General features: G+C 40.9%; 1 protein-coding gene across 12 annotated transcripts in view; it reads left to right on the top strand.

The window, feature by feature from the left end:
- Positions 1–27,057, top strand: part of dmd (dystrophin) — a 227,969-nt gene that overhangs the window by 110,037 nt on the left and 90,875 nt on the right. For 11 of the 12 annotated variants that reach the window (XM_046382003.1, XM_046382001.1, XM_046382004.1 and 8 more), the window contains 16 exons: positions 288–407; positions 3,289–3,390; positions 4,896–5,003; positions 5,137–5,316; positions 8,146–8,315; positions 9,428–9,551; positions 11,488–11,566; positions 13,069–13,181; positions 13,896–14,024; positions 15,899–16,091; positions 19,506–19,651; positions 24,409–24,509; positions 24,848–24,959; positions 25,057–25,170; positions 25,639–25,794; positions 25,886–26,056. In XM_046382003.1, coding sequence (XP_046237959.1) covers positions 288–407; positions 3,289–3,390; positions 4,896–5,003; positions 5,137–5,316; positions 8,146–8,315; positions 9,428–9,551; positions 11,488–11,566; positions 13,069–13,181; positions 13,896–14,024; positions 15,899–16,091; positions 19,506–19,651; positions 24,409–24,509; positions 24,848–24,959; positions 25,057–25,170; positions 25,639–25,794; positions 25,886–26,056 — 2,118 coding nt within the window. Of the gene's footprint in view, positions 1–287; positions 408–3,288; positions 3,391–4,895; positions 5,004–5,136; positions 5,317–8,145; positions 8,316–9,427; positions 9,552–11,487; positions 11,567–13,067; positions 13,182–13,861; positions 14,025–15,898; positions 16,092–19,505; positions 19,652–24,408; positions 24,510–24,847; positions 24,960–25,056; positions 25,171–25,638; positions 25,795–25,885; positions 26,057–27,057 lie in introns of those variants that run through there. The other variant, XM_046382006.1, reaches the window with a different exon arrangement.

Raw genomic sequence — 27,057 nt, 5'->3', positions numbered from 1 at the left:
TGAAAGTTAAGATTAAGAATTTAAGGATGTACAGCTCTGACATGAGCAATTCTTGAAGTCATAATCCTGTTTACGATGCAAAAAGAAACTTTCTGTTGTGTTAACGGTGGCTGTTCTATTTGCCTCCGAGTGTTAAGGGAATGTAGTTGAAACATGGTTCTGTTGTGAACTCCGGTGGTCTTACAGGAAACCAAAAATACTTCTGTTGCTTTCAGTCATTTTCTGTCATTAGGTCACCATCAGTAGAACCACTTTTTGTGTTTTATGGTTGTGTTCCTGCGTTGCAGCTCCTGCAGGAGGACCTGGAGATGGAGCAGGTGAGGGTGAACTCACTTACCCACATGGTGGTGGTGGTGGATGAGAACAGTGGGGACAGTGCCACTGCTGCCTTGGAGAGCAAACTGCAGGTAAGGACACACACACACACACACCAAATCTGACTCACTTTGCAGATCATGTAGAACATGAGGGAGTTTCCTTAGAAAGTCAAATACCTCATGGGTAAATTTTCATCTAGAGTTTCTCTCTCTGTGCACTCATTGCCCCCTCATTCTCTCGCTCCTCCACACTCTGGTTGTTGTTTCCTTGGGAAAATAGATTGAACTGGAGATAGTTTTGTCTTTGGTGTTGTGCAGTAATTAGACCTTGCCAGTGAGATGTGCTTCTGTGTTGTAGCTTTCTGCTGATTTTGTTTACTCTATAAGTTATCATCACACAGACTCCAGCCAGCAGCCAGACGTTGCTGCATGTTTGTGCGGTTAATTCTCCATGCTTGTCTTAGCCGCTGATGTATGGTCCTTAGTTCCCCTTGTTAACTCCTATACACTGCAAGAAAAAAGCTGAAATACATGAAAATTGCAATCACCAATTTCCACTGCTGTCTAATACACTTTCCTTAATTGTTGCCGAGCTGTGCAGCAGTCCAGTGCAGTACCATTCCAGAAGAAGACACAACCAGACTGTCGTTAAAGTAGCTCCAGTAAAATCTCAAACCATGGAAAACCATGTGGAAATCACAATGCCTTTGGATATTTACGTGACTTTTAAGTTCAATTCTTCATGCACAGGTTGAGACTGACTTGTTACGTCCATTTCCACTAGTTTTTACTTTTCCACCTTTTTTTATTTATGTCCTTACTTACTTTTTTGAATGTTCCTTGAAGAATGAAGAGTTCTAAATGAAGCTCAGTGTGGATTGCAGATCAGTGACATTACATTTCCTGAATTTCCTGATGCAGACATTAAAATTCTATGGGGTTACAGGTTCATTATCATGATAATTCGTCCATGCGTAAGGAGAACAGCAAATAGAGCATATTTTAACAGCGATGTCAAACTGCAGTCTGGATCACAGATGCAGATTTTGCTGTGATGTCCGCACTGAGCTGCATGTGATGTGAACTGTGATGGAGAGCTGATCTGGTGGAAAATAGGAAGCTGATGCGAGGAGAAAAGAGGGAGTCATGGTGATTTCATCTTGGGAAGTTCAATCTGTTATCTTTGAGGAAGGTGCCAGTGAATGAGCTGAGGTAGATTTTGGCCAAGCTGGCGATACAAATGAACAGGAAATAAAGAAATTTGGATAATTGGATGCAACTGAAACTCCTCCTGAGGGAGAAAAGGCTTGTAGAGCTGTGGATAAAAGTAAGCTGCTCTGTACGGAAAGCAGATTAGCTGAAAATGAGAATCTCTCCTCCCAAACTTTAATCAGAAACTCCTTCCAAAAGAAGAAATATATTAATGCTGCTGCTGGTGTCTTGAATTCACCACCTCGTATTAAGCAGTAACAACACTGCATGCAAAGCATAATCACATTTAACATCATTAGATACCTAATGCAACTTGCAGTTTGACTTTCTGGAGGTTTTGCCGGCGTTGTTTCCTGCAGTGCTCTTTATTAGTGAAGACAAGATAAGACGGATAAATAGATGAGAGAGAACATTGTGTGCTGGAATGTAAAAATGCAAATGGGAAGGTGCCTTCCCTGGTTTCTCCCCACTGTTGAACTGTCACTTGATTAATTACAGGCCATTCATCCTAAGATTAACCTGCTGAGCCTCTCTCCATGTTCGCCTTGAGCTGCTCGCTTGGCTCTCACTTTTTTTTTGCATCTCATTGTCTTTTCATTTCCTCCCAACTCCCCCCTCCTGTCTGTCTCTCTCTGTCACTTTGATGACTTTGGTCATTGGACACACAGAGTTTTGTCTTCGCCACTCAAATGGAACCAATGAGTGTCTCTCCCCTTTTACTCAGCTAACGTCAAGCTGCCAATATGCCGATAAGGTGAAGTCAGGAAAAATAAACTGTTACAGCTCACAGCATCTGTGCCCAGTAGATCGGAAAGAAACTACTATGTGCATTTATACTGAGTGTGATGAGTGATTCAGAGTACTTTGTAAGGTAGAAATGTGCTTCTTCCATAAGGTAGTTTGAAACGGTGTCGTTTTCAGAAAACTTGATTGTAAGATTCAGCAAAACAAAAAAAAAAAAAAAAAGTCTCCAACATTGAAATCATTATCAAGTTGGTGATATTGAATGAATCATATTCACATTATAAATAGAAAAAATCAGCTAAAAATCTTGCTAAAATTGAATGGGAAAAATCCATACACCAAAATTGGATTCGATCTATCAGCTGATGTTCGGTCAGATCAAAGAAAAGTTCAGAAGAGCAGATGGAAATACGGCAAACTTTTTTGCTAAACACTTGAATTTAAATCCCCTTTTTTTCATTAAGAAGCAGTTTATAGACAACAAACAAATGGTTTAACACTATAATGTAGTTGAAAGCAGATGTAAGTACGTTTGATTGGCTTATTTATGTAAAGTATTATCAGTTATAACTTCTGTGAAGACATGTTTCAGATCAGATCACAGGAGTGTCCCTACACTTTTGTCCCCGTGCTGCATTGGAATAGTGCTATAAAAAAGGAGAGTGGAAAAGCATTTTCATTGACAAATACCCCAGGTCATCATTTTATTTCCCCAGTCAATGTACTCCATTCACTTGGATAGAATATAGAGATATTTTGTTCCCGCCGTCTGTGAATTTCATGCCCTTCCACAATCATGATCAGCTCCGTCCCTCTGGGAGGGAGTGGAACAGGAATCAAACTGCATTTTTGGCAGCTAAAAAAAATTAAACTGGCAAGTGATAATGTGAATCCATCTGCCTTTGAGGCAACGTGATGAAAGTGTTTCAGTTCCTGTGTTGAAATAATTCAAAAGGAATTTTTTGCTAATATAGACATTAACAGATGATTTTTGTGTGTGTGTGTTTGTGTGCAGGTGCTTGGTGATCGCTGGGCAGCCATTTGTAGATGGACAGAAGAACGCTGGATTCTGCTTCAGGAGATTTTACTCAAATGGCAGCACTTCACTAATGAACAGGTATTTGTGTGTATGTGTGGATCTGAAGCAGGATCACGGTGGTATTTGCTGCATGTATAATGAGATTAGATCATCCAGATCGTGTCTACTCCCACATTCTGCAGGCTTTAACAGACATTTTAAGCTGAAACAGACTTCATGATTACTGAAGGATAGTTAATAAAAGAAAAAAGTGGGGCGATTTGCACTAAAATGATATCCCCATTACTTTTGCAGGTACCAAACTCAAATATAAAATTAAAGTAAAATTAAAACTTTGACCTTATTATGTTTTAACAGGAAAAGGAAGGACATAATTCAAAGACCAAAAGTCTGCAGTAAATTTCTTGGCAGTCCATCCAATAGTTGTTGAGATTTCAGTCTGCACCAAAGGAATGGAACGACTTTAAAACTAATCACGTATATATATCTAATGTGATTGCAGCAACACTAAAGTGCACAAATACAACACTGAAAGCATTGCAGACCTTAGTTAGGACTTTATCTCCAGCGTAAATATGTATTTTGATTGCAACTCTATTAGAAATGACTCCTTTTTCTGTCCTTCATTAGCGTCTTTACACTTGATTATTTTCGGCCACAGCAGATGATGTAAAGGAAATTAAATGTGTCAGGATATCCGCTTTGCTCGTGTTCTGTGATTAATATTTGAGGAAGTTGAAATCACAACATTGGATTATACACGATTAACTGATCAGTCTTAATTAAAGCCATAAACTGGATTTGCGTTGCCCCCCTTAGGGTCATAGCCAGACTTTGTTTACTGTTCAATTTATTCAATGGACATTTTAAAGCTCCAACACTGGCATTAAATCAGCATTCATTTTTTTCATTTAGAGAGACAATTTAGGGATGTTTAACGAGATTGTTTTCCTGTTATTTTTTTTATCCAATAACATTAAGCCTCTGTGCATGTATGTATTTACGTTGTACCTGTGCATAATGTGCCTCAAATGTGGGACGAGAGACATTAAGGGCCCATTTCATGAAGTGTGATTACTCACTTACCCACATAAGTGCAGATTCATCACGAAATAACCTCTCCAGTGTGTTTTAGAATGAGGAATCATTCACTGCAATGGCTTCCAGACATCTCTAAGAGCCAAATTTAATTTGATTAATTATTCAAAACATCAGGAAATACATTGAATTCAATTTTCCCTCGTTTTCTGACTAAATGCTTGTTAAAGTACCACCTTGGGCTGTGGCTGCAAATGAACTGTCCCTACACTGATAACGGAAACATTCATATTGTAATCATGGGCAGAGGAAGAGACAATAGGCCTGAGGAGGATGCTGCAGTCAGGAGCTGTCTGTAGCAACAGGAGACAATGGCTGCAAGTGCACCTCCTTCCACATGATAAGATTTCTCTCTCATCCTGTCTGCTCATTTTTTCCCTCTCGACCTTCTCTTTTCTTTGGATTTCTTTGGATCTCTCCTCTCCTTTCTTCTCTCTCCCCTCCTCTCCTCTCTCTTCTTTCGTTCTTTCTTTGTCTCCTCTCAGTGTCTATTTGACTCCTGGCTGACTCAGAAGGAGGAGCTGGTTCGCTCCATCAAGACCTCCAACCTGAAGGACCAGGCCGAGATGGTAGCCTGCCTCCGCCGTCTTGCTGTGAGTCTCGGTGCAACAGATTTACTATGCTTTTGCAATAAAGGAGAGAACATACATGAAGTAAGATTAGTAAAGTCAGGAAGGTGTAATTCCACAGCTTGTGTGTGTGTGTGTGTGTTTTATCCTCCACTAGACGGTAAAGGCAGACCTGGAGGTGAAGCGTCCCACCATGGACAAGCTGTGTTCCATGAGTCAAGACCTCCTGTCCAGTGTCAAAAACAAAGAGGTTGCCAGCAAACTGGAGGCCAGACTGGACAGCTTCGCTCAGCGCTGGGACCGCCTGGTCCAGAGTCTGGAGATGAGCAGCTCCAAGGTACCCACACATACTCAGTTGGCTTTTCTATGTATGTTGTTAAGAATTTGTTTTGGTGGGCTATGACTGTTGCAGCTTTACAGGCCCATTGATATCTCTAATTGTCCTTGGTTGCTCCTGCAAAATGCTCTCCTTCTGATTTACATTTCTACCCACCCAGAACCTTAGTTAACATATCATTCAAAAAGAATTCAGAGATCCCTGTGTGCTCAGTTAAAAGCTGGTATCCTGCTACGAGCAGCTGAAGTAGGCAGATAAAAAGGTATTTGTGAAGAGCAGCATGTATGTGTTTTGTGCAGTCTTGGGGCTGTTGAGGATGAATTTCATTTTCTGTTTCCTTGTCCTGTGCACATTGACTTGAGGAATCTGTCTGAAAACATTGAGATGAAGAATCATGATTTGTTTTGGCTGCTCTGAAGCTGTTGACTCACATAGGAAAAGTTTGACATTTTTTGTAGATTAACTTTCTTTTTAGTTATCTTATCAGTCAGTTTATCCATTAAAAAACAAACCTGGCTTTGGTTATCTCAAGGAAATTCAATCGAATGCAACTGGACTTAGTTATTTGTCTTTGAAGACGTTTCACCTCTCATCCAAGAGGCTTCATCAGTTCATGTACCTGGCTTTGGCCTTAAGATTGTGGCCTGTGCTCGGGTCATGTCAGAGTTTATCAGCTTTGGTCCTCCGGGCTGAGAGTCTCTTCTCTGTCCTGACAGCTCGCTGATTGCACTTCATTTCATTCACTCTGTGTCCCAGGCTTTAATCGCTATGTGATTAGGTAGTAAAATGAAAACTTGCAGGAACTCAGGGGCCAAGTTTAAGAGGAAACACTGATTTCAAGAATTTTGACCTGAACAAGTTTGAGAAAAACTACCAAAAATTGAACCATATGTCTTTACAAGACAAATTGTCCTCCTTCTGCACCTAAATAAAACAGTCAGGCAGCTTCTTGCTGGTTTACCAAACTGGTTTGCAGCCCTACAGCTGACTCACTTTGGTTTTCTGTCAAAATGAAATCCTTGTTGCTTCCAGATGCACTGAGGTCATATTTGTCCTGCTATGAGAACGCTACTCTGATGAAACTGAGTCCTGGTAGATGCAAGTGTTTAGCCTGAGGGACAGAGGATATAAATGGATTGGCTGGGTGACAGAGGTCACTGAACACCTAGAGAGGTTTATGTGACACAGCAGCGGAGAATATTGAGGAGGAAAGGACGGAATTAGGACCAACACTTGTGTGCGTGTGTGGGTGTGTGTGTTTGTATGTACAATCCTCTCCTGAGCAAACACATGCTGATCAAGGAGGTGCTTTCAATCAGTGCTGTTTCACATCTATCGCTCTTCATCATCACTCTTATGAAAATGTTCAATTGTCACTTTTACCCCTGCTGTTCTCTTATCTTTATCTGTAACAACAAAGGCTCAGTAAAATCCTCTGTCTTTATCTGTCATCATATTTGTGCTTTTAACACTGACATGCTCACTGACAAGTGATTCTGTGGTTCTTGAATTTTGCTGATAAAGATGCTGCACTGTAATGTCAATTTAATTCTTTCAGCACTCTGCAGAGCTTCAACTCTGAGCATTGTATTACAGGTTTATAAAGGAACCTTCATGTGCTGAGGTACTTCTCAGGCAGCACTTTCTTTTTGAAAGAAAGTTTAATGTAGGGCGGAGATGTCTTCACTCTGCTAAAGTAGCTTTGAAGCCTCAAAAGACAGAAAAACATGAATGATTTTGTTTTTTTATTCAAAAGATAATTTAGCATTCATTTTGGAATGTTTGGAAGTGTATAATACAAATGAGGTTTGTGAGATTTTATTTCAATATGGATTGTAACATCCCTTCAGTCAGTTATAGACAAAGTCTGCATTTAGCACCGGATTGTTACTAAACTTGTCCATCATGCACACTGCAAACTCCACACACCTTTCACAACAATAGTCAGAACATGTTCAGCAGTATTCTAGCACTTACAAACAGAATTAGAGCCAATATAAACCTTATCTGGATGAACATGTTTTATGACAAAAATTACAACAAATAACGTGTGATAACAACATGAGCAATTTACCAAATACAAAATAGGTGCTTGAGTACTAACACCATCTTTCTACCACTCCTGCTCTCTCTCACTCTCTCTCTCTCTCAATTACTTGTCTATTATAATCAGTCAGATAATTAGCAGATTGACCTCTGCAGGCACACACAGTCTCTGCCCCTTCAGCAGCACACACACACGTTTCCATGGCAGCAAGGCTATCCCAGTAGTTGTTCTCGCTGCTCAGTTGTCATTAGGCTCTTCCCTGTTTAACCAAACCTGCACACGCAAGAAAACAAAGCTGAGAATTAAAATAAACCCACAGGTTTCATGACAACATGCAACACATTAAGACATCTGCTGTAACTGCTCTTCTTTTTGTGCAGTCACAATCTGTCACAGTCACAGAAATCCCACATCACTATGTAACTATCTTACAGCTGTCTGAGTACACGCTCACTCACACACACACACAGACACACAGACTCTGTGTCTCATGCTCACATCTGCGGTTGCTGTTGACACTCTACACACATCCTGGCTTATATTTTTGGGGTGATAATGTGTGACTGATGTGAGCGATCTTTGAGCCATTGTCTGTCAAGGACACTTTATCACTGTTGTTCTGACTGTGTGTGTGTGTGCAGTAAGTTGGACAGATGTGAGAGTGTGTTAATTGGTGATTTGGGATCTGTATGATTTTGACAGACTCTTGTAAACTGATGTAGTGCCTGCTGTTGTGTGCAGTTTGTTTGAACTTATTTTCATGTGTGTGTGCCCACATTCAGCTGTCATCGACTGTCAGCGCAACCCAGCAGTCCGAGTTGACCCACTCTGTCACGGCGACTGTTACCAAGGTGACAACACGGGAGAAGGTGTCAGCCGTGCGCCAGACCCGAGAGTCGCCACCACCACAGAAGAAGAGACAGGTCGTGGTGGATTCTGAACTCAGGAAAAGGTGTGTGTGTGTGTGTGTGTGTGTGTGCGTGTGTGTGTGTTGGCTCTCTGAAGTGTTTGACTGAATTACAATTTGTATTATAACGTCAAAAGCTTCTTTTTTAACTTGTGTGAAATGTTCAGTTACATGCACCCCTTTCTGCTGTCCTATCTCAGCAGGTAGGTGATGAAACACTGCAGATACTGATAATGAGTATCTGTGATGTGATAATAAAGGAAATGTAAACCTTGATTGTAGTGAAGCAAGAGATTCTGGAAATCATCTTGTAGTAAGTAGTGAAGCATGCGACCTTAGAAGAGAATCTGTGGTGCAAGTAGTGTATATGCTGTACTCCCTTCAGTGAAGGACCTGAATACTACTTCCACCACTGCTGTTATGCTAGTCTTTAGTGATTACATAGATGACACGAAACATTCTTTTTTTTTTTTTTTTACTAATATTAGAACACATATTGCTTTTCACTAGTTTTCATTAATACATATTAGTTTATATTGTGGCCCAGTAAAATAATTAACATAAATGGATGCGAATGTGGATTTAGTTTTCTTTGTATGTTTGATTCAATTTGAATATCATTACTATGATTGATGTGAGGTCAGTGTATTGTGGTGTTAAGGGCAGGTGGGTTTACATACTGGAATGTTTGTTTTGTTTGTTAATGTGTGGAAATATTTCCTTGAGGGTTTGGTTCGTGTAAATGGTCATGAAATTCATTCAGTATTGCTCCCTCGTGTTAAAGGGATACTTACTAAATGGATGGGAGAACTAACGCCTCACAGTTCAAGACCCTGATTGGCTGACATCCTGGCACCTCTAACTGCGTGAGGGAATGAGGCAACTTTCCATATTTGCCTTCTTGAATAGATTTAATATTTGTCTAATGAGGAGAGCCACAGTTGGAGTGTTTTGACTGGAATTAGTCAGAGACATAATGCTATTGATGTAGTCACTATGTAAATACAAGATGCTGTTTAACAGATGTGAGGAAAGTGTGAGAGTGTGGAATGTGATCAGCTGTGAAGTAGAAAATAAACGCGTAGGTGCCTTTTTCCTCAGCGTTGTCAGTATAGCAGGTAATAATGCCAGGTGTCTTTGTGTGTATTTGTTCTCAGGTTTGATGTGGACTTCACAGAGGTCCACAGCTATATGACCCGCGGCGAGGCCATCCTACAGAGCCCCGAGTTCTCTGTGTCACGCAAAGATGGCAGCATTCAGGAGCTGCATGACAAAGTGCAGGTAAAAACACTGTGTGTGTGTGTGTGTGTGTGTGTGAGAGAGAGAGAGAGAGAGAGAGAGAGAGAGAGAGAGAGAGAGAGAGAGATGACCTGCAGAGCCTAATCTGCTGAAACCTGTGATGCTAAAATAATAAGGTTCCATCACACAGTTGGGTTAGAAAAGATTTTTACCTTCCATATAGCAGTTGGACCTGTGGGGACACTCTGAACTGTGATTATGCAAACAGGACAACAGCGATGTGGCTTGGTGGAAGTGTGAGATGCAGCAAGGCGTCCATAATGGCTATGGAGTTTTCAGACTTATGGCTACAACAGGTACTTGGGCATGTCACCTGATGGGATTTGTCCTCTAAAAGAGACCACATCCAAGATGAGCACAGAAAAGAGGAACATCAAGACAGTTTACTTCAGTAAATAAAAGCAAAACCTAAAAAGTATGATGGGAAGCTCAATACTGCTCTTATGTGTATATGCTCGGACCAGCTTCTATAAGCTAGAACCAGCAGGTGGTTGGTCTAGCTTAGCACAAAGACTGGAAGCAGCTAGTTTGGCTCAGTCTAAAGGCCAGCATTCGGTGCTCAATAATTGATATGTTGTGGGTCATGAAAGAAGGAGGCTAAAAAGCTCCAGAACTAAAAGCAAATGCAGAGTTGTTGGCAATTCTCTTCACTTATTGACTCGCTTCTTGAATTAGCGTAACCTCTTTCGCATTACGCCGTGCAATTCAGCCAATTATTCATGTAAAAAACATTGATTAGAGCATCTTCATATTAAGAATGACATTTTCTGAGAATTAAGAACCATATATGACATGAAACGTAAACACCATATTAACTCAGCCACCATATTGTATTTCCATGATTAGTCCTTGTTCTTTATACCAATGACTGCCATATGCTGCAACTTTAAATTAGGGGTTGCAAACAATTTATGTACATCCACTCGTATGAATACGTTCTTAATGAATTAGCAACCCTTCTGGATAGATAATGCTTACAAATGGCTCATAAACTGCTGATGCATTGTTGCTCATGATAAACAATTTAAGCTGTAGATTAAGCACAACACAAACTGGTGTGACTATTAGTCAGCAATTACAAAAGTGCTAGCAAATCATTCATAATAAATGGGTTAAACACTGAAACCCTCATAAACAATGTATGAAGCTTTTAAGCAATGTTTGTGAACAAGATGTAAATCTTAATACCACTAGCATTACAAATAATGCATGCTAATAGATGCAAACTGATTAATTTTAGTTACGCACATTCTTCAACATCTCCTCTGATTTTGAAGAATGAGCCTTCCTAAAATTTGTTACAAGAAATAAGAAAATTATCTAACTATTTTCCACTAAAGCCTTCTGTTAAAAAGTGAAAGGAGCAGAGTGAGTATAACATGACTTTGTTGTTATGCTGATGGAATTTATGCTGTGAAAGTGTGCAATTTATCATGTGAGTCTTTGTTAGCTTCAACAATCTATTTTTTTTTTTTTACCCAGCTTTCATTTAGGAATTTAGTCAGCACATTTCCTAAAATGTTGAACTATTCCTTTTATCAAAGCAGAAGCCATTTTCTGCTGAAATGTTAAAACTCCCCACAATTAGCCTTTAAAATGATGAGTGCCCTGTCTGTTATTCCCGTTCTGTTGTTTGCCCACAAAATGACCAGACATGCTGAGGTTGTCCTAAATATCACAGCAGATTAAGATCAGGGGTGGATGAAAGCTACAGGACCTTCTACTCTGTGGAAGTAATGAACTGGACGTAGATTTTCTTGGAGATGTTTTTAATTTTTGTGATAAATAAAAGTTCTCATGCTATTGTCCAGCCCCCCCTTTTTACTTTCCACCTCTCTTTGTCTGTTGTCCTTAAAGTTGTGTTGTCTCACTCTGCCCCGTCACTCCCTCTCCTCACCTCTCTGTCTCTTTGCCATAGGCGATCGAAAGAGAGCGGCCAGAGAAGTACCGAAAGCTTCAGGAGGCAACACGCACGGCGCAGACCCTGGTCGAGCAGGGTAACGTGCACACTCGCGCACACACACACACACACACTCATTCACATGCATACAAACATGTGCATGCACACCCTGTCTGTCCCCATGGCAACCCTCCACCTGTCCCACCCTCTCTGCTTGTCTCCATAGAAACACTGGTAGAGAGAGAGAGAGAGAGAGAGAGAGATTTTTCTTCTCGTCCGTCTTGTCCTCTGTCCTTGTGCAATTGTGGAAGCTTCTGAAAGCAGAGAAACATTCAGTTTATGCTTTTCACTTTTCTTTATTCATCCCTCGGCCTGCTCTAATCACCCTTCAAAACATGTCAAACATAACTCACTTGTTGCTGTATGATGTGAAATTTGTGGTTAATCTCCGAAGAATCTTAATAAAGCTGATAAATGAAGCCCTGAAAAGATCACGTTGTTGTAAGCATTCCCAGATACTGATGAACATCTTAACAGCAAGACTGAAGTTATTCTAAATTTTAGTTAGTGCTAAAAGATCACACTGTGTCTTCTGTAATTATGCATGTAGGAATAGAAAACTAGAAGTTATGTGTCCTTAGTCATGTGTTTGCACACCACATTACTGGAGTCAAACCCTCACTAAAGCAGACTCCTGAAGGGAACCTGAGCACTACTGGTGGCTAACTTAGCAAGCTAGCTAATGCTTCACAAGCAGAATGGGACAAACAGGAAATCTTAGTTATTCTGAATGTACTAGTGTGTACTACTTACTGTACTGTTTAGCTGTGCAAATGGGCTTTGTTGACAATAAGAGGAAATATACTGCAGAGTAGCAGATCAAAATGGAACTTATGGCTTTAATGTTACAAACCCACAGTGTTATTGACCTCGACCTGCCTTCAGTACCAAGGTCATATGTAATGTCCCTTAACCAGCATCAAGTTTTATGCTACTGTATTCTCAGTAAGCTGTAATGAAAAACTGCCAAATTATTCACATGGAGATGGAACATAATTGAAGTACAATTACAGGAAGAAGAAGCAGCAATCTTGAGCCTTTGTGCAGGCAGGATGCTGCTCTTCTAGGTCCAATTATCATACAACCAATGGAGTTCAGTTTGCCCTTTCAGACACAAGAACATGAATCCATCTTTGTACATCTTAAACATTGATTTTTTCTCTCCTGGAACCTCTTGGAGGTTTTCATTTTCCAGGTACTGGAGTTTTACTCTTTAAAATTGGCCATTTACATGAGAAAAATGTCAGTTAGTGGTGAACGTGAATTCACAATGAGAGGTGTGTGTGTGTGTGTGCCTATGTTCAATGGGCAGGCAGATAAATATTTTCTGGTGCTCAAATTTGTGCAGAATATTGATGGCTCGTCTCATCTCTCCTACAGATGACATTCACCAGATTTTGTGTGCAGGGAGTGTGCGTATTTATGTCTTTCCCCTACAGAGAGACCAGTTGTACCTCTGTGTGAACTGTGAAGCATGTATCTGTGTGTGTGTGTGTGTATGTGTGACAGCCCCTTCTCCTTCTTTGTCTGCCCCTCTAGAGGGGAGTCGTGCTGATGACATTGCCCAGGCAGCAGAGCAGCTGAACCAGCGTTGGGTGGGATTCTGTGCCCTGTTGGCAGACAGGCTGGCATGGCTGGCTTACCAGGAAAAGGTACACACACATACTATATGCCCCCCCCTTTTAGGACACTGCAATTCAGCTGTCTCACCAAGTGCAGCATTATATAAACTAATGATGTTGCACCACGTCTTCCTCAAATATATCAGCTAAATTCTAATGTAAATATGGCAGCCATGTTACTCTTCAACTGTCTCACAGACTTTTTGTTCTCTGAAATCAACAGTAATACTTACTGGAGCTGTACTCCAGTAGTTTATCATGTCATTTCTATAATGTTAAGGGCCTTGATACAGACAGCTTTACTAAAGAATAGTTAAAATATGTGCAGCAGACAATGAAACATTCAGACTGCGATGGTATACATATATATTATAAACTACATCAATTTTTTTTCATATATTGTTGATAGTGTGCTCTAAATAACCATGTTTTTGCTTGTTTCTCCACTTGAAACACATGGTGCATACCGTATTGTCTCTGAAGAGGCAGGTGAATAGCACTGTGAGGTTCTAACCAACCCATTTATTTATTACTATGTATAGAATGTCAGGGCAATATGACCAACGGTCAGGTTATCACAGGTGTGCATAGAGTTTGGTCATTCTGACTTATGAGTTCAACTGCAAATTATGAGTTTGTGAAAGAAGACAGATGTTGTGTGGGTGTTTGCTTGTGTCGTTGTGGGAATTGAGTGGATGCTTTTCTTCAAGGTATGTGTGTATGTGTGTGTGTGTTTTTCTGCAGGTATTGGCCTTCTACAGCTTGTATGAGCAGTGTGAACAGGCTGTGGACAGCAGTGAGAACTGGCTCAAAGTCCAGGCGCCTCCAGCATCTGAACCAGAACCGCTCAAAGTACAACTGGACCGATGCCAGGTGAGTGAAAGAAAGTGTTTTTGATTTCAGACTTTCTCCAGGGTTATCCATTATCTGTTGATTAATATAATGTGATGCTCATGCAACATTTGATTTGGTTCTCTTTTCAGTTTTATTTTATATTTTCATTTCTTTTACTGTGTGTTTATTTATTTGGCTTGTTTGAATTTGTTTCTTTTCATGCATCTGTTTGTCACAGCACTTCTCTGTAAGTATTTTTATGTTATCAATTCCAACACAAAATAAATGTAAAACAAAAAAAATTGTACAATTTAGCTTGTCCTTTGAAAACACACCTAATGTTGGTAGCACAGAGAGAACAACTGCAGATGCAACTTCTGTTAAAGTTTTAGAAAAGTTATTTGGAGATCCATCTTAAGGAAAGAGAGGAAGTAACAGATAAAGCTGTGAGAAAAAAGAGCTGGATGACTGCTAAAATTAGATTTTTTTTTCACACGCACACACAAATGTAGAACACACAACTGCTCTCACACATTAATGCTTTCATTTCCTGTTTTTATATGTAACACAAAAGACTTCAGAGGAAATAGAATATTTACAAAAACTTTTTAAACAACCCTCCCAGTGGCAAATCATGCCGCCAACTATAAGCTTATGAAAATATATTTTGTTGAGGTTAAAAATGCTTTTTTCTGGCATTATTTATGAATAAGATATGTGTCTCTTGGCCAAAGACTGGAGTGTTAACTTACTCTTTGTCACTGAGAGCTAAGTCTGAACTGTAGTCACAGCGTTCACCCCAGGACAGTTCAGGAAATAACCAGCCCGACCTGCTGCATCCTGCAACTGACCTGGACTGATCCCCCTCACTTTTTGTTGAATAAAAACAAGTCTAGCTGAAGTTAAATTATTCATTGGTTTAAAGGATAAGTCTGTTGACATTCTTTATTTTGCTTGTTATCAGCAAATCTTATGAAAAGACCAACACCAACCATGAACTTGTCCTGTGTGAACCCAAAGCCTGATATACTTTATTCCTTTGTGCCACAGAACTCTACTGTTGTCCAAAAACGATTAAAAACATGCTCTTTTGTCAGCGTTATCTGTAGAGGACAATGTTTAACTCTACAGCCGTCAGCTGATGTCGTGGATTAACTCACTTAATCACTTAACAGAAGACATGTCACTCAGAACAAAAATAAGGCTTCTGTAGCTCTTTCAAACACCTCTGTTCACATCTGCCTTTGTGACGCCTGAACGACACGACAGTTAAGAGAGGCATGCATAGAGCACCCAACTGACATTAATGCTGACACAGTGCACACAGCATTTAGATGTTTGAATGTTTTTGAATGTTTTTGAGTTTTATGTTTATTTTATGTTTAAATATTTTCCTTACCAATGTGAGGAATAGATTTAACAGTGTGTAAGCTGCAGTCACCACATGACTGTAACTAATATCTCCCAGAGACAGTTGTCATTTTTTGTGATTATTGTAAACTGTACAGCGTACGTGTATAGAAGTATAGAAAAACTGGTTCAACTACACACTTTGCTTCTGTCGCCTTCCTGTGCCGGTAAAGCAGTGATTTTTCTCTGTTCTCTGTGCAGTTTGAAGTTGAAAAGAAATTGTTTTACAGCTTCAGTTCGGTTTTGCAGAGCGGGTCCAATTTCCTGCTTGGCTTCCTATTCATTAACAGTTGGGAGTGTATTTAAACATTTTTGTAAAATAGAACTGATTAAGCATATGGCAAATGGAGTAGAACTTTAAAAATGAAAATGCAGTATTTCTCCACAGATCAGTTTTTATTGGAGTAGTACACATGGAATGGTTACAGCGTGGGGGTTACAGTCTGTATCCCCCATCAGCTCATCCATGATGTGACCCTTTCTCCTCTTCGTTGCCCTGACAGGAGGAGGTGGCTCGCCTGGCCGCCCTGCAGCCCCAAGTGGACCTCCTGGAGAGGCGGCTGAATGAGCTGAAGGAGGAGAAGGAAGGGGAGGAGGACCCATCAGTCTTTCTGGATGCTGACATCAATGCCTTCAAAGAGCACTACCACAAGGTTCTGGAGGATCTGAGGGCGAGACAGAGGCAGCTGCAGCTGGGTAAGAGACAGAGGAGGCACCGATTCAGTGCAAAAATGTAATCCCAGCAGTTGGTGTAGTACAGAGCATATGAGATGACCTGTTTTACTACACCTTGTGACCATGCTCAATTTCAATAGCTGATGGGTGCATTTTGTCAGAGCAAGTGCTGCAGTCGATTTTTAGTTAAATTTTTCAAAACATGGGCCTTATTTTCATAGACATGGGCACAGCTCATCATTTCAGAGTTCAAACATAACTTAGCTGGAATAGGTGACCAAGATGGTGACAATCCAGAAGGCAAACATACAAGTCCTACAAGTAAAGATCATCATTTCACACTTTTATTATATCCTATAATAAAGTACTGCTCACTTAATTTTGGCAGACACCCAGGGGGCCTCTTAGTGCCAGGACTTGTACTGCTACTTCTGTTATCTGAGTCTGAGTTCCCCATGTAGGACTGTGGATCCTGCACTTCAGGTTAGAAGTGAGGGTGTTCAGCTTCCCGCAGCTGAAAGTCGGCCTTGACAGCCTGCTGTGGCCCACACAATGCATCAGAGTGGCAAATGTCCCTGCCCACAACGGCAACAACAACCTGACATTCAGCACAGATACACTTGTTGTGGTTGTTGGGAAACGGAACGAATGCATTGAGATTGTGCAAACAGATCTGCAGCCTACAGCGACGTCACTCAGTGTGGGTAGATGCAGGGATGAATACGATACTGTTTCCATATCATCTGCTCTCTAATTACCACCACAAAGCATTCATGTATTTGATATGGCACAGCGTGCTGTTTTGTAGAAGGTCTTTTAATAAATCAATCTGCCAGAAAATATCACTTATCATTCTGTGCTGCTAATATTATAGTTATTATTTCATTTCACATCTGAGAATCAAGTCAAAGCTTCAAGCATTTTTAACCTCTTAATAACTGATTAGCATTGTTCAGAATAATAGAATAGCACTAATTTCACAGTAGGTTGCCTGGCGAGACTGCTTTGAATGACCTGGGTGTAACAGACATCCACCTTATTGACATATCTTTGGGTGAGACGCTGAAACTGCTGGCTCCAGTGCATAAATAATGCCCATGCTGACCTCTGTTGTCTCTGCAGAGAGGACAAGAGAAATGAGAATTCTCACATGGACATCTGTTAGGAATCTTATCATTAAATTTTATGATGACATCAAATACATATTTAAATGTGCAGTCCAGCTGTACCTTACATTTTATATGCACCTTACATTTAGACTGAGTAACAACCAAAAGCATCTTCATGAGACATTACCAATTAGATACAGCATACATGTGAAAGCATTGCCACCAAGTGCTGCAAAGTTCATTTCAGTGTCTAATACTTTTGCTTAACCTGTAAGTGTTAATCTCTTTTTAACCTCTAAAGTTTTTTTGTAAGTTGTCGTGAAGCTGGACCAGATTTTTATATAAAATACAAAACAAAGCAAAATATATGGCTTGTTGTCCCATTAGGTCATCAGTGTTACCATTTTTAATTTTTCTACAATTAACCCAGTCTTGCAGAGCATGTCAGGTTGTCCGCTGTAAGAACACAACCCAGTTAATGCAGAATCGTTAGTAGGCGGCAATATGTTGAGGAAAAGTTGATTTTACAGTGTTCAAAGGGAAAATAATGATCGCTGAATGAATGGCTTTCAAGCGGTCAAGCAAAAAATCCTCACTCTTTAAGTTTTTGGGACTTTTTTCACTTAGTAACTTGCCAGGGTTGGGGTTGGGATTTTTTTTCCCCAGAAACAAGTTGTAGTTGAGTTAATTTTGACTCAAGGTGAACAAGAATGAATATAAACAGTGATTAACAGAGATTTAGATTTGAATTCACCTTAGGCTCTCTGAGAAGCCAGAGGGCTCCAACTGTCCCCCCCAGCTAACAGCTAATGCTGACGCAAAGTTCCATGCGATCTACATCCTGGAGTGAAAGGAATCAAGTAAACTGTCATTCAAAGACTCTAATTTTAAGAGCTGAGAGTGTCATCCTGTCATTAAACATACCCACCTTACATGTCACAAAGGCAATTTTAGAGCTGGTTAACAAGTCGAGTTACTCAGACTTGTGACAACATACAGTCAGCGCTCACCCATGTGGTTGCACCTTGTCACATGTGTCCATGTGCAGCAAGTGAGAGTGAGTCATTTCGTTCAATTTGTAGTGCTACTCTCGCTGCGTGTGTGTGTCTGTGTGTGTGTGCGCACTGCGTTTTCTGGCTTCCTTAGTGAAAACAATGACAATGAGACTTAATGAGATAGAAAAAGAAGCTGAAAGCTGCGGTCATCAAGACAAGGGAAAGTAAATCAGACAGACGCTGTGACAAAACAAGAGCAGATAGCTATTTATATCAATGAGGGAGAGAATGATGGAAAGAAATGAGAAAGCAAAACAAAAACACTGAAAAATGACCCCGGGGGAAAAAAAAGACACCAAGAGACAAAGATGCAGAGAGTGGGAAGAAAGGAGGAGAAAGAGAGTCAGCTGGAGAGAGAGGAACAGATAGAGGAAGATGCTGACGGCTAAGCAGACAAACTGTCCTTCTTTACTCACTCAGACAGCTTCTTCCCTCGTGCCACACACTGCGTATTTCTCACCCACGCCAGGGGTGAGAAATCCAACACACATGTTCAACATGTGTGCAGACGCACACATAAACATTATTGTTTTGAATTCAAGTGCAGCTGAGAACCATACAGAAAATGGTTTATTTTATTTTGTTTAAATGATACTCTTTGTGGCTTTCTTTCTATAATTGGGTCTGAAGTAGGTTCAGGTCAGCACATTTCTTTCAGCCTTGTCAGTTTGTGTCAGGGAAGCTTTACCTAGCAGGAACTGCAAAGAGTGAGTTTACCAGAGCAGTACATCATAGAAATACAAAAGTCATAACTCACGGTCAATCAGAAGTATTCACAATGTAGAAATAGACATTTTCCTTGCGAGACATTTGTATACAGGGAAATGTAACATTCCGGTATCACACAAATTGTTGGGTATGGTATGTTTTCATATGTCATGCATGAAAAGGCCAGTGAATTGCGTACAATCTTTAGCTTGTCCTAGGCTTTTTGATTCATGCAGATGGATGTTTTCTAAAACATGCATGTATGAACCTGTTCAGAAATATGAGGGCCGCAAATGAGAACGTCTGTCTTTTTCTGCTGAAGAGAAGTGGTTAATCATAGCATCATAGTACTATAATACTTACTTCATAAAAAACAAACTTACCATCAAACTTTATGAACACCATAGCAGCATCAGCTGGTTTTTCCATACTGGATGTTTGGATTATTTTTGCAAAATAAATATGCAGGTTGGTATTTGTCCATAAGTTTGCTATCTGCAGTGCTTCAACAGCATTGATCGCCTGACAGCTTTGCTTATCTCCGTATCTCTCTCTGTCTCTAGTTTTGGAGAGCTTGCCCCCGGCTCGTTATAAGGAAACCATATCAACACTGTTGGCATGGTTACAACAGTGCGAGGCCAAGCTGGCCATCCCGTCCACAGCCGTTACAGAGTATCCTGTTATGGAGCAGAGACTGATGGACATTCAGGTACGCACACACTCTACGGTCATCCTATACCCTGAATTCAGCTGCTTTCATTGTCTACACAAAACTGACATGGCTTCTGCATTAAAATCTTGCTCTTCAGCTTACAATGCTTTCATGCCATACTCTTCTCATGCTTTTATTGCTTTCACATCAGGTGACACTTCAAATACCCACAGTGCACACACTGGAACTGTCTTCAGCACTTCCACTTTGAGAGATTTCAACCACTTACACATCATCTGACATTTTAACAGCCCTGACTTTCAACTTACATTTCTACTGCCTTCACTTCGGACTCTTTAAATGAGAGTCACTATGCTTCCGGTAATTACACTTAAATTGATATTTCAACTGCTCTCTTATGTTCAGCTCTTCTTCGTAAGTCAGCTGCTTTCATCCTCAGCTACCGTTGCTTTTAACAGTTTAACTTTTTTCAGCACTGTAACTGATCCTGCAGATCACTGCAGTGATTGGCCTTCAGCTGACCCCTCAGTTGCTTTCATCTCTTCTACTTCAGCCTTCATGCTTAAACTGCGACTGACCCTTTCAGTGCTCAGCTGACATGTCCGAGTGCTTAAACTTCAGCTGTGAACATAACAAGATCTCTCTCTTAGCACATGTTTACCTGTTAATGCATCAGGGCTTAGATTGCGCAATGCAGTGCGGTGTTGGAGGTTGGTGTAATGGGAGCTCTAATATGATATGAATCCCAAGTAATTATGCTGTTAGGTGTACTAGAATCCCAATATCCAGTAGGAGTCAACAGTGATTCAGCTGATAGGTGGGTTTGCTCTGTCTCACTGTGTATGCTCTTGACAACACTGTTGCTCAGATCTGTTTACAAATTCCCATAAAGTGCCAAAATGGGACTGGCTCTATAATCCTGTGGGGCTGTATAACACTGTAATCAGTTTTTACTACAAGTAGTAAAGTTATACTGCCACTGGCGATGCCAAACTGCCAAAGCAGCACTCTTTTAAAGGATTCCTTTTAGCTGCTCTTTGAGGTAGCAGGCAGAGGATAAAGAAGGGAGCGAAAACAGATGACGTGCTCCATTAGCCAAGAGTCTGATTCATGCCCACGACCTAGTGAGTAAATTGCATGCATCTGATACATCAGGACATCCCCAAATCACCACTGTAAACATAAAATCTGCGTAGAACTAATCATTGAGGCAGATGGAGTGTCCTTTTAAAAAGGAGAGGTCATTTTCACCGAGTGTTAATTTTTTTTACTTCCAATTTAAGTTGGCAAATTCCAAGGATTTTCCTGTTCCTGCAAATTCCTGTTTGTGTGCAAACCTAAATAAACTGAAAGTTAAAGATGCTGATTTAGAGACTGAGTGGAAGAAGGTTGAGTCTGATTCCCACACTTTGGGTTGGAAATTATGCTGAGCAAATATCTCTATGTAAGTTACTGGGTTTTCATAGAGATACTCATCCATCCATCCATTTTCTATACCGCTTACACGTCAGAGTCGCGGGGGAGCTGGAGCCTATCCCAGCTGACTACGGGCGAGAGGCGGGGTTCACCCTGGACTGGTCGCCAGTCAATCGCAGGGTCAACACACAAAGACAGACAACCATACACTCTCACACTCACACTTAGGGGCAATTTAGAGTAGCCAATTAACCTAATGTGCATGTTTTTGGTATTGTGGGAGGAAGCCGGAGAACCCAGAGAAAACCCACGCAGGCACAGGGAGAACATACAAACTCCACATAGAAGGGCCCAGACCGGGATTCGAACCTGGATCCCTCCTTCTATGAGGCGACCACTGCACCACCGTGCCGCCCAGAGATACTCATAATAATATATAAATTATTTAATTTATTTAATAAATTTTTGTGGTGCAACGCAGTTGAATTTAGTGATGAGTAAGTTTCCAACGATGACTAAGTAAACACTTTATGACAGTCCTGGGTAGAGGTCTAATGGCCCAGATAATTGAAATCAACCTGTGTGGGTTGATAAGAGTTGTTACAAACCGCCTCCACTGTTGACTGTTCCAGTTTGACATACTGTGGATGCCGTGGCCCCCTGCTCTCCTCTTTCAAACCACTAGTCACCTCTTTTCAATAAATGGAGGTTGCTGCTGTGATGGGCCTTTCACTTCTTTTGCAGTTTTGTTGCTGGCTTTGAAAACCGTAGAGTTGGTGATTATATTCCTGGGTTTCTCAGACAATTTCTCAACAAATTGTTGATAGATTAAACTTATTTACTGGTAAATATTTTTAAATTGCACTCATTTTTACTTCCTAAACCGATAACCCGCTGGTTTACAGTTTTCAACAATCCCACAGGCCCAGAACCCTGATTTAAGATTGAATGCATCTATTTACACAACCAAGATGCTGATAAGATATTCTATCAATGGGACTTGAAAACAGAAAGCCAGGCACTATATAAACAATGTAAAATTACAGCGTGTTTACTGTCCTGCACCCTGTAAACTACAGTCTTTTAAATTTAAAGCAGCAGCTCCAACAGCAGGTTAAACTGAAGCTTGAAAAACAAGCAGAGAGAATTTCAATTTCAGTCAAAGTCGGTGATTTTTGTGGAGCCAAACTTGCCATCTGCTTAACATGCAGAGAACAGGCCAGAGCTGGTTTGCTGTTGGTGTGTGTTTGTCTACAACTCTGCAATTATGAGAGGCGGGTGAGCAAAATCCCAGTGGAGCAAATCAGTGTCTCTGTTTATCACAATATCTACCTCCAGATAAACACACACTCAAAAATGCCATTGCAAGATGTGTGTCAGTATGCATGCAGGATGGAGGTGAATACGTACAGGCAGTCTTTTTCATTGTGTCATTGCTAATCGGTATTTCCAGTCAAAAGAATACGAGGTCTTTTGTTCTTTCTTTTTCACTATTAGTTTGTTGTTGCTTTAGAAGTGTTGATTTTTATCTTCAACTTAAGTCAAGGTCACAGAGAGGAAAGTGTGTGCGCACGTGCACATGTGCACTCAGCCCTTTTTAAAACTTGATAATGGTCTTGTAGCATAGCAGGGAGATCTGGCCTTGTAGTCTGAGATTAATTAAAGATGATTGTAGATAATAATTAGGAATTCATTCTGCATACTGATAAGCTGTCATTAATTTTCAACACAACTGTTTCCCCTCTCGCTGCTCTGAGAGAAGAGACCCCTGCGCCTGCGTGCATGTGTGCACGTTTGTGAAGTAGGAAACATTTCCTTTGCTCTGATGACAGCATCACCTCTCACTCGAGTTGCTTTGTTCATTAAAATAATGAGCAGTCCTCTCATGTGGTGGTTTGAATCTCGATTTAGGGTTATATACCTATACTTCCAGCACGTATTCAAACCAGCCCTGATTGTTTGTGGTAACTGACAGCTTAAAGAGAGATGCTTATTAATATCATCCACAGCTTCTGGAAGAAGTTATTAAAGACCTGATTGTAGTATTCAATCACTTGCTACAATTTTGGTGTTATTACATATTGTGATTTTGGAAAAGGGTGATGTAGTGAGGAGGTAGCAAGGGTGGACTTTATAGTTAATGTTTGACATATTTACTAGAAAAAAATAGGAACATAAATGTCTTCTAAGTTTGTTTCTTTACGATCCAATTTCATTTTGTGACAACACTGTTCTTCAGGCTGAGTGCTTAGAAATATCATAGTTTACCTCACTATTGCTGGTTTTGTCTCCCCAAACACATGTGGTGACTCTCCTGGCATGTCGTTCAAAGTATCTGCTTTTGGTGCTACTACATGTCTTAACGGTCGCTGGACAGGTCTGTGTTGTTTGTTGGCTGGTTATTTGGTTGAAGTGGGTTTCGAACAGCAGCCTCTTGTCCACTACTGACCTCTGGAGAAGAAAGTCGGCTCATATAAACTTAATCTGATCTGCCATGTACCAATGTCCTCACTCACAACTTTGCCAAGTAGTCTTTTTTTGTAGTCAGGCAGGTGTGTTTGTCTCTTGTCTCATGGTATGTTTAATACTTGCTTTATGATGTAGCACCTCTTCACTTTCTGTTGGATCTCTTACAAGAAAGCTCATTCATCTCAAAGGTAAAAGTGGGAAGTATTTGAGTCAGTACGGAAAGTGTCAGAGGCCTGTCTCTTCATTGATGCTGGATGGAAATCACTGAAAAGTGAAGGAGAGAAAAGAAAAATACCCAAAACTTTGAGCAAAAAGTGTTCTTAATGCCTCCCTGCTTGGGATTCAGTGTTGCAGCAAAAGGATTGTGGGTAAGCCATAGTAACTGACGGATGTCCTGTCCTGGGGCTGTGCTTGAACTAAGCTAAACTAAGCCTCTGAGCCACCTTGGTGTGAACAAGGCTTTCTTCCCCAAAAGCTTCTACCCAAAGTTCACCAGGAATTCCCTCACCTATCCGCTTGTAATTCATCCTGCGCAGCAGGGTAAGCAAAATCAAGTATGTGTGAAAAGGCTTTCATTACAAAATGTTAACAGTGGCAGCCTCTCACTCACCCATCTCACCCCGCTCAGCACTGTGGAATGTAACAGACAAGCTGATAAAAATGACTTTGTGCTCAAAGCATTTAGGCTCCATTGCATTTTCATGAGGTGTGTGAACACACATGAAAAATGTAAATCATGAGGCTAGTTTATATGCTGTGTGTGACTTCTTCATAAATGTATCAAGGAAATACCAACACAAAGGTTGTTTTTTATAAATATATATTTTATCAGAGTACAATTTTTTTTGTGTGAAATAATTTTGAATGGGCACTGAAAAGATGGACTCTCTCTCTCTCTCTTTCTCCAGGCCCTCCAGGCAGCTGTGGCTGAACACCAGGGGGAGGTGGACTACCTGACCTCAGCTGTGGAGCAGGTCTTCCAGAAAGCACCTCCAGACATCAGTCAGAAGTAAGACACTGAAAATAACACACAGGGCTTTGGGATCCATTGAAAGAGAATGAAACAAGAGGAGATTTTGATACAGGAAAAAGATGACTACAACAGACATGCAAGGCATGAGTCACATGACCAGCACTGAGAGAAACTGCATGTGGTGGCAGTGGTACCTAATGCCTAACAGCACTTATTTGGAACCATTGCTGGAGTATATGGCGATAGCTGATATTTTGTGATTTCTGGGATGAAAATGCTTTCTACCACATACCTGTAATTGAACAGTTCATTGTAGCAGTTGCAACGACAAAGGAAGATGTCACAAGCCAGTAAGTTTCAGTAAATTTCTGAAGGTATCGCATTGAGATGGATGGCATCATGGCTCGCTGGAGGCGACTTGGTGCCACGCTGACGGACAATGCCCAGAGAATCCAGGAGCTCATGGCCAAGCTGCTGCAGTTTGAGGTGAGACAGTTTAGAGGGAGTATGATGCATTGCTTGAGAGTGTAAGGAATGCAAGTAGTTGACACGATTTTAATACACGCTCTTGTCTGTCCACCAGAATGATGTGAAGACTCTAAAGAAGTGGATGGCAGATGTGGATGTGTTCCTGAATGAGGAATGGCCAGCTCTGGGAGACTCTGAAGCTCTGGAGAAACAGCTGGAGCAGTGCACGGTGAAGAAACCACCCATCCTGTGTCTCTACAGACTAAACTATCGCTTTCAAAGGCCTCGTTTGACCTTTCTGTCTTTCAAATGACTTATTTTTTGTTCTTAAAAAAGGAAAATAGAAACATCAATTCAACAGTTCTTAATTCTCAAAATGCTCAAAATCTTGCAGGTTGATAAAAGGTTTATACAGCATAGATAAAAAATAAAATGTTCTCAGGATGTAAATGCCCTCGAGAATTCATAAAATCACCCTTAGAGTTCATAAAATATCCAGGTGTCTATAAAATATGCCCACGGGAAGCAAAGAAGAGAATTCACATGAGCAGATAAACAGCGTTTTTTAAAGCTTGTAAAGACACTGAAATAGAAAGATGCCCTAAAGAAACACTTCTCATGAAGACCAAATTGATCTACTCTGAAATATATACAGTAGTAACCCAACTGTGTATTGACCGTCGTATTGATTGTCCAGGCTCTGGTGAACGACATCCACACTATCCAACCCAGCGTCAACGGCATCAATGAAGTGGGCCTGTACCTAAAGAAAGAGGCCGAGCTGCCGTTTGCCATCTACATCCAGAAATTACTGGACGAACTCAACGGCCAGTGGGAGAACGTCTGCAAACAGGTGTGTAACCTGCATCCAGAGGGTGTGATCTCCTGCTCTCCTGTGTCCATATGCTGCTGAGTGCCAGTGTTTTCTCCTCTCCTCTGTCTAGGCCTATGCTAAGAAGTCTGCTCTGAAAGGTGGCCTTGATAAGACTATGGCTCTGAGGAAAGAGATGCAGGAGATGCAGGAGTGGATCAACCAGGCTGAGGAAGACTACCTGGAGAGAGACTTCACATACAAAACCCCGGAAGAGCTGCGCAAAGCAGTGGAGGAGCTCAAGGTGTGTGTCTCAAACGGACATGTAAGGCTGGCACAGAATTATAATTTGTTATCATCCAAACTTAGCTAACATGAAACTGGACTTCAGAAAGTTTCACCAATTTAACACAACATCTTATTTTTTGACATGTTGTGTGTGCTACAGTTGTTTTCAAAAACATCAATATTCCCGGGGAGTGAAACAGAAGGTCACAGTCACAGTTACATGTCATGGTTAGAGTGTCCTCTCTATTTTTTTTCTCTTAGACCACTCACACATTGGAATTGCCTACATGTCTTGGTTTTAGTCCGAAATATTTTGAATTTTAGGTTAGTTCTGTCTGGGTTTGGATTTCCCTGACGTCTGGGCTGTAAATGGATAATCGTGATCTCTGACCGACTCTGTGCAGCTGCTGCAGCTGTTCTTTCTCTTCTGTCTGTCGCTTGGTTTTGATCCTGGTTAATTCCAGGTCGATAACGCCCCCCCGTCTGTCTGCCTCTTATTTCATTGTTGAAGTTTAAAAAAAACAAAAAAAAACAGGTCTCTTTCTTTCCGTCTTTCTTTATCTTCTTCTCGTACCTTCGTTCACAGCTTTGTGTCTCTCTTCCTAACCCCCCCTTCACTCTTATTCATCCCTTCTTCAATTTTGTATCTCCCTGCATCAATTCTCTTATTCACTGTCGTACTTTCTTAGCTTTCATAACCTTAATGCGATGCGTTTGTTATGTAAATTCATGGCACTATTTGCTTTGTGATATCCCAAAAGCCTTGGCAGTGGTGGTCCCTCTTCCATTCACCCCTCCTTCAGGAAAAAAGTTTACTCGAGTCGAGTTGAAAATTAAAAATTGATTTCACTCTGCTTGCTCTTGCTAATCTCCCCCTCCTCCTTTCCTCCCTCCTTTCACCTCCTCTTCCTCTCCTCTACTCCCCCTCTCTGCTCTGAGCTTAGAGGCAACTCCATTCGTGAATCTGTTCACTCGTTTACTCTCCTAATCCCTCCTCCCGTCCCCTGCTCCCTCTCA

The sequence above is a fragment of the Scatophagus argus genome, chromosome 24 (genome assembly GCF_020382885.2).
Source record: "Scatophagus argus isolate fScaArg1 chromosome 24, fScaArg1.pri, whole genome shotgun sequence".
NCBI lineage: Eukaryota > Metazoa > Chordata > Actinopteri > Scatophagidae > Scatophagus > Scatophagus argus.
This window is presented reverse-complemented; position numbering and strand designations above follow the sequence as displayed.